The sequence below is a fragment of the Saccostrea cucullata genome, unplaced genomic scaffold, assembly GCF_032062105.1.
Source record: "Saccostrea cucullata isolate Sc308-1 unplaced genomic scaffold, CSIRO_AGI_Scuc_v1 ctg6802, whole genome shotgun sequence".
NCBI classification, from domain to species: Eukaryota; Metazoa; Mollusca; class Bivalvia; order Ostreida; family Ostreidae; genus Saccostrea; species Saccostrea cuccullata.
In genome coordinates, this window is record NW_026928284.1 from 20,663 (window position 1) to 29,245 (window position 8,583).

Here is an 8,583-nt window from a genome sequence, read left to right on the forward strand (position 1 = left end):
TCCTTTTCGTCTTCACCTGCCAGAATCTGCACTGAAGAGTTCAGCGTAAAGGGAGATAATAAGCATCAAACTTAAACGCGGGAACTTGCTCGAGTACTCTCGTGTGAGGCCTTGAATAAAAAGTTTCAAAGTTTGTATTTTATTTTCCATCAGTAGGCCTACATGTCAGTAGATCATATCTCTCTCTCTCTTTCTCTCTCAAATGCTTCGTGTGTAACGTTTCAGTGGGGAGGGTGTGCATGTGTGTGGGAGGGAGTGTATCCCGCCTCTACCTGTTTTCGTCTGCACATGGTTTAAAGATTCACATTTTTAGATTCCTTTTGGGTTTTTTTTTTCAAATTTAAAATGTATCTATATAATTTGTATGATTGCAATGAGCATTTTCATCCCTTAATAGTTTATATTATACTTTCATGTAAATTAGTTGAATATGATTTGAGAAACATTTGTTAAAAAACACTATTACCCGCTGAATAATGAAGCCATGCCCTCCAGCGTAGCAACAGTCAACAGTGCTTGACGACGGGGGATATTCCAAAAAATAGCGACTGCGCAGAATTTATTTTATTACTGCGTAATCTTTGTTTCAAATTCAAACGAGAGAGAGAGAATCGAGAACGCAAGAAAACCGTTGTCAACCGAGGCGCTGCCGAGGTGGACAATGGTTTTAGAGGGGTGAAAATTTTCAATGTTACACTCAACTACATGCAATATTTATTATATTATACTGAGTGTTTTATTATACAAATACATATAACAGTGAACAGTGCGCGCATAAATTCTGCTCAGTCGCTATTTTTGGAATATCACCCGTCGTCAAGCAATGTTGACGGTTGCTATGCTGGATGGCATGGCTTCATTATTCAGCGGGTAATAGTGATTTTTAACAAATGTTTCTCGACCAATCAGATTTAACTAATTTACATGAGGTAATGTGAATAAATTTGTTCGGTGTTTTGGTAGGCGAAGGTCAAAATTAGATTATGAACGTAAAGTATAAGCATTAGATGTTTGACAAATAAATAAATCTTGCAAGTAAGCCGGTCTCTGATTGTTAAATATCTTGTACAAAAAATGCATTTAATGTTACTAAGTCAAAAACAGATAGCCACCCTAATTTTCAAATAACGCCTTAGATGGAGCATCAGGGGCAGCATCAAACATAATTCTAGCGGCCCGTTTTTGGAGCTTATGTATTCTCTCCGTGTAACTATGTGGTGCATTACCCCAGATAGTCAGACAATAATTAATAGAAGGCAGGATAAAGGCATTGTAATGATGTTTTCTGGTTTTCAAAGGAAGAAATTTCTTGATTTTCCGCAAAGTAAACAATTTATATTTTAACGATTTGCAGACTACATGATCATGAAAATTCAGTGTTTGATCTATATGTACCCCAAGTAGTTTTCTGTTTTAACATTGTTAAGCTGTTTATCTGAGACATGTAAACTGAGATTTTGATTATCTAATTTTGATTTCTTTTGTTTAGTACCCATCAGCATACATTTTGTTTTATCAACATTTAGAGCCATTTGATTTTCTAAACAATTTTCAATATTTACTAAATCAGAATTTAGAGCTGTTTCAATGCTAAATATATTATTCTCATAAACATGTAGAGTTGCATCATCAGCAAACATATCGATATTTGCATGACTTATATATAAGGGAAGGTCATTAATATACCTGCTGTGACAGGTAAGACATTAGAAGAAGTTATACTAATTTTTACACATTGTGTCCTGTTATACAGATACGATTGAAACCATTTAATTGACAATTCATCAAAGTTGTAATTCTTTAATTTTTCTATCAAAATTTCATGACTCACCAAATCAAACGCTTTGCTAAAATCCAAAAATGTTATATCTATTAGACTACCCTCGTCCATAGCATGCAACCAACATGACCAAGCATCTGTTAATTTGGTTAGTGCTGTTTGACAAGAGTGAAATTCTCTGAACCCAGATTGAGATTTTGTTATAAGATCAAAAGTGGAGGTAAAATCTCGTATTTGGTTTGCGGTGTCCTTTTCAATTATTTTGGATAATGTTGGAAGTATTGAAATGGGACGGTAGTTACTGGGGTCTATTTTGTTCCCTTTTTATATACAGGGGTGACTTTTGTTTGTTTCAACTTTGCTGGAATACTACCATTGCTGATACTAGCGTTTATTAAATGAGTTACTGAATGATTTACTAATTATACTAGCTGATAGTTTTAAGAGACGAGGTCCAGTGAAGTCAATGTCTGCAGATTTATTGACATCAAGCCCGTTCAATGAATCAAAAACTTCCGTTTCACTAATTGGTGTAAGGCTAAAAAAGTTGTCATCACCAAGTTTAGATTGTGTGAATTGTCTTAACAATTCTGGATCGAATTTGTAGTTTGGTAGATTATGTAAAAGTTTACTTGAGATCCCTGTAAAGTGTTCATTAAAAATATTAGCAATTTCTTGTGAATTTTTAGTTTCTGAGTCATTATGAATGATATGGGAAGGAATAAAAGTTTATGAATTAGATGCCAATTGATTAAGATATCCCCACATCTCTCTTGGATTTAAACTGTCTTCGATGGCTGATTTGTAATACAAAGTTTTTGCATTGTCTACCACGAGTACAGCTTTATTTCTCCATGATCGAAAATTATCATAATCTCCATTACGGTGGTATACGAGGGTTGTCCGGTAAAATCGTGGACAAGTTGTCTAGTTTGAAAAATAATCAACAGTGCGTTCTGAAATTTTCACTACTTTTTATAGTACATATATTATGAATATACAGAGCAAATTTCAAACAGATATATGCATAAATAATCAAATTATTAGATTTTATTATACCTCTATTGATAATATTCGAATTTGGTTGGCTGGTAAGAAAACTTTAAAACACAATATTGACTCCAAATGGTACTGTTTACAGCAAAAATGACCTAGGAATCATCGCACGTGGGATATAATGACCCCGAAATAATGACCTCTTAATCAAAAATTCCTTTTTGAGTGAAGTTAATGCATAGAATGATAATTATTCGAGAAAAACAACATATTTTTAAAAATTGTGCATGGTCTGTTTTGCATTACCATACAGAATACTGTAAAATGTCATCGTTAATTTAAACGGTTTACTCATTTCAAAATATCGTTCAATGGTTAACAGTTAAATTCTGTGTTAGATATTGACTGTGTGGAGGAAAAGTAATCCCTAGTTATAACAATGTATGTCGTATCAACCAAATAAGTATTGTTTTAATCAGTAAATCATGATGCAAAAACTTACACGACTTGCAGACGTCAATGTAAACAACTTCACTACACGGAGTGTGGCGAATCCCGATCCCGATCAAAGAAAGAATTGATAACGGTTAGAGATTCATACTTTTCAATATATATCGGTATAATAAAACAATTGATTACCCCTTGTGAGTTCAACATGGTGAAATAAGGACCCTCGACCTGGCCCACTCGATGACCTGCCCTGACTTCGGCTGCTACGCGGCCTCGGTCAAGTCAGGTCACCTCGTGGGCCAGGTCTCGGGTCCTTAATTCACCATGTTGACCTCAAAAGGGGTAATTAATTGTATATTATGTTATGTATTGTATCGACCTACGGCGCACAGATGTTAACGTCAACGTGTCTAAAACAGCGTCACGTTTCATCTTTGCTAAAAATAAAGATGGATAAGACCAACTTAAATTTAGAAATTCCATTGATTCACATACGTGAGTGTCTATTTAACCATTTAAGGTACCAATCTGGCACATATATGCGATCTTCTTAAGATTTATTATGAAGTTACGGACAGTATTCTCACAATCAGTCAACTAACAGACAACCTCATATTAGCAGACGACAGCGACAGCGTCTTTTGCTGAATTACAATAGCAGTTTGTCCGTATACATGTATTTTGTACTACCTGGGGACTCAATCAAAAAGATTTTGCTTAACAAAATACTATTAAATTTATATACAAAAGATCTTGTGATTTTTGTCATATTTTCTTTCTTTTGTATTCATATAAAGTCTCTTAAGGTGTCAGTACAACATCCTAATCTAACTAACTGCTCTCCGGTGCGCCGTAACGTCATCAATAATCCTGATTTTTCGTGCATTGTTTTACCACTTTCCCATTTCGAATGCTCGGAAAACTGCCAAAAAAATTAAGCAAATGCTTTGAAATTTATTTAAAGACGACAAAATTGATTAAGAAATCGAATTATGGTAATTTTTAGCCCAGTTTTATTTATTGAAAACTTTTATTACGAATTAATTCTTGTATATTCTCTAATATAACCTTATCATTTTTACCGTGCGCCGTAGGACCGTACCCTGTACACATTCCAGTATAATAAAATCTTTAATTTTGCCTATATATTATCAAAAACATACTGATGCACTTAAATATGAAGAATAAACATTTACTGAAAATTTCAGCTTAGTGCTTCCATTACTTTTCGGGGAAAACGCTGTGTCCACGATTTTACCGGACAACCTTCGTAAATCCCGTAAATGCCAAGCTTCGTTTATTTTTTTTAGTTAGCCACTTTGGTCTAGTTTCACTTTTAACTCTCTTACATTTTATTGTGGCATGTTTATCATGGACATTTATTATTAAACATTATATAGAAAGTATTAAGAATGTCATTAGGATCGTGTAAGTATGCAAGACTATCAAATTTTTGATTTGTCAGGTCAGACAGAAAATTTGCTTCGTTAAAGTTCTTGAAATCACAGTATTTAATTAATTTCTACGTTGCATGCAATTAGATTTCGGGGTTGCACAAATAGGGTAATGGTCAGATAAGGATATTGGGGGTACAGTAACTTCACATATGTAATCTGATACGATGGCATAAAAGTGATCAATTAAAGTACAAGAGGTGTTATATAGTAGCTCTAGTGGGTGCATTAATAACTTGTGTTAGTCCAAATTCCTCTAAAGCAGATGTCCAGCATAGCGGAGGGTCTCCATTCAATTCACAGGAATTGATCTACATTTATTTTATGAAATAAAACTTGCATTTTAAACAGCATTTACCTTTAAAAAGGTATTTAAATCTCCTTCTAGACCAGGAAGTATAAACACCTGACAAGTAGATAACACGGATATGTCACATGATCAGTGTACATTAAGACTGCACTTGGAAATTGATCAAGGACGGCCACCATCACTGTAGTCAGGTAAGAAAAATAGCAAGTTTTACTGTGCATATATGAATAGTTCACAAAATCATTGAAAATTAAATTCCAAAGACTTTAATAAGGGGAAAAACAAAATTTGTTTTGCTATAAAAATCAAAGATTTAATGAACCTTGTTTACATAATACAATGACTTGTCTATGACATGTACAGGCTGGTAGTACATGACAAAGCCCAGTCCTTTCCACTAGTTTTGAAGAATAGTCAGTATTCTGTACTGTTGTAGCTTTAATATGAAACTTCTTATTAATTGAACATTACTTGGTTCCCCTACTTTTTGCTGCATTAAGATAAAACTGGCAAATTCAAAATTACATAAAACTTAAAGAAAGATCCAACCTCCTTCGAAAATAGAATGAGTTTAGGGAGCTAATGTTCTTGTCGAATTTTTAGGCTTGTCCCCTCTCCTTTGGAAAACATTGCTACTAGCTTCATGTTTTATGCCTAATCTAATAGAAAAATACCGGGTACCAGTTCTTTAATCTGAAAATGCATGTTGCCCTTAAACTCAGTAAACAAATGTGTTATTAATGTTGAATCTTTATGCTTCAGTTACGAAATCTAATCATGGACCCCCGTACCAGTGCCAAGTACGTGATGCGATGTGACCTGTGTGAGACCGCTGTGGTACAGATACACTGTGATACATGTCTTGTCAACCTGTGTAAGGCCTGTGTGGGAGAACATATGATATCTGATCAATCTATCAGTCACAAAGTCGTCAGTTTTCAAGCCAGAAAATCTTATATCATCTACCCTGGATGTACACCTCATAGCAAGGAACGATGTAAAATGTACTGTAAACAATGTGAAATTCCTGTCTGTGTCAGTTGCATTGATTCAAATGAACATTTAGGTCATGAATTATCTAAAATCTTGCGAGTTTTTGATGAAAAGAAAGAAAGTATTACAAAAGAAAGAAATGAATTAAATGATATAATTTACCCAACCTACCAGGACATTGCCTCTGATGTACAAAACAGAATGAGTCAGTTAGAAAAAGAATATGGAGATCTCTCAACAGCCATAACAAAACATGGGGAGGACTGGCACAGAGAAATTGACAAACTTGTCAAGAAACTTAAAGTTGAAATTGATGTGATGAAAAACACACAGTTACAAACTCTACAGAAACATCTGGATAAAATAAACAAGAAAATGTCTGACATCAAAGGTGAAATCAATGCGGCTGAAATGGTTATAGTCACTAATGACTTGTCAAAACTGTTTAATGTCACATCCAGTGTACATATATACAGGAATCTTCCAAACAAAATAATGCCATCTTTACCAAAATTCAACACAGGTAAGCTCCATTTAAGAAAAGAACTTGGTAAATTGTTTGGATCCTTATCATCAAGTTCTTTTACTTTAGATAAACATGGCTACAGCATGAAGACAACACAGAAATCACTAGAAGCTGGATCCCCTCCTCCAGTCAAACAGCTGCTTGATGAACCAGAGACTGTCACCACCATAGACACTGGGTATACAGATAACCTTTACAATGTATTCTGTCTGAGTGATGAAAAAATCTGGACAAGTGGACTCGACATCACCATGAAACTCTTCAGTATCAATCAAAGATCACTACTCAAGTCAATCACAACCAAGTCAGGGAACATACAAGATGACATAGCAGTGACAAAAAGTGGAGATCTAGTTTATACTGATTACACTGATAGAACTGTGAACATCGTGAAGAATGAGAAGATAAAGGAGGTGATCAGACTACAGAACTGGAGACCTCGCAATGTCTGTAGTACCTCCTCTGGTGACCTCCTGGTTATCATGGATAGTGATGATTACAAACAAACAAAAGTCGTCCGTTACTCTGGCTCCACAGAGAAACAAACCATTCAGTTTAATGATGAAGGTAATCCTCTCTATTCATCTGGTCGTTATACCAGATACATAACAGAGAACAGGAACCTGGATATCTGTGTGTCTGACTATGGAGCTGATGCAGTAGTGGTGGTAAATCAGGCCGGGAAACTGAGATTCAGGTACAGTGGACATACCCCTGCTCCAAAGAACAAACCATTCTATCCACGAGGAATCACCACAGACAGTCAGAGTCACATCCTTACAGCTGATCATGTCAATGAGTGTGTCCACATCATAGACCAGGATGGACAGTTCCTCTGTTATATAGACTGTGGACTGCGTAAACCCTGGGGACTGTGTACAGATACAAATGATAATCTGTTTGTTGCTCAGTGGGGAAACGAACGAGTGAAAAAAATAAAATATCTGACGTAATATAAATCACTGTATTGTATAAATTCTTTATTGTTCATGATGTATGATATATAACTGATGTATCAATTTGCTGCATCATAGAATCTTGTAATGATACATACTTCACATGTTTCAGTCTTATTATCAATGTATCGTATTATTAATAAATATGAAAAGCTCACCTGTGCCGCTGACACAGATAAGGTAACAAACTCTTGATTAAAAATTTGAAACTGATATCATCACAAAAGTTTCTATCACAAAATACTTTGGATTCATCAGTAATTGTGGTCACCAATATTCCTGAATTTTTTTAGGTAACATAATTTATCAATTGGTTACAGTAGGAAATATTCACAGAGGGAATAATTTGGGGAGAATAAAAGTTCACTGTTGGTTTTTAATATAGAAAACTGTCAGTCATCTTCAAATGACATTGCATTAATCCTTAAAAATCATATGCTATTCTCCTCCTGGTTTTAATTTACTTGGAAACTACAAGAAAATATGTAAACAGGCCTAAAGCAGTTTGACTCTAATATTTTAAGGCTTTAGTTCGGCCAGACTAGTTCTTTTTACTTATACTAGTTAGTCCGCGCATGATTTTAAGAGTCTGTCAACAAATTAACTAGAAATATGTTAATTTACAGGACATGAATGCCCCGCCGAGGGTACATTAGTAATGCAACATAAAAATTTGTATGAAATTTGATCAGAATACCTTGAAAAGTGATGCAGTTGAATTGCTTACATCAGTATGTAAAGAGTTTGATACTAGTTTGGAAAAGTGAGGTCAAGGTCAAAGGCCAAGGTCAAAATGTTGATGTAGCTCAATTACTAACATGAGTATGTTTCAACACATGGAGTTGACACTAATTAAGAGAAAGTGTGGTCAAGGTCAAAGAAAAGGCCAAGATCAAAAAATGGTGATACAGTTGAAAGGCTCTTATCAGTATGTATCAGCATATGGAATTTGACACTAATTTAGGAAAAGTGAGGTCAAGGTCAAAGGAAAGGTCAAGGTAAAATTGTTGATGCAGTTGAATAGCTCACATCATTATGTATCAGTACATGAAGTTTAAAAAATATCTTGGATGGTTTCTTTAAAACTAAGCTAAACACTAATTTAAGAAAAGTGTGTT

At 34.7% G+C, this 8,583-nt stretch overlaps 1 protein-coding gene across 1 annotated transcript; it reads left to right on the plus strand.

The window, feature by feature from the left end:
- The first annotated feature begins 5,117 nt into the window (after positions 1-5,117).
- On the plus strand, positions 5,118-7,466 carry LOC134277032 (uncharacterized). The gene is made up of 2 exons (XM_062759304.1): positions 5,118-5,181; positions 5,753-7,466. Exon 2 carries the CDS (start codon positions 5,768-5,770, stop codon positions 7,460-7,462), a length of 1,695 nt encoding a protein of 564 aa, XP_062615288.1. The 5' UTR covers positions 5,118-5,181; positions 5,753-5,767; the 3' UTR covers positions 7,463-7,466.
- The last annotated feature ends 1,117 nt before the right edge of the window (positions 7,467-8,583 follow it).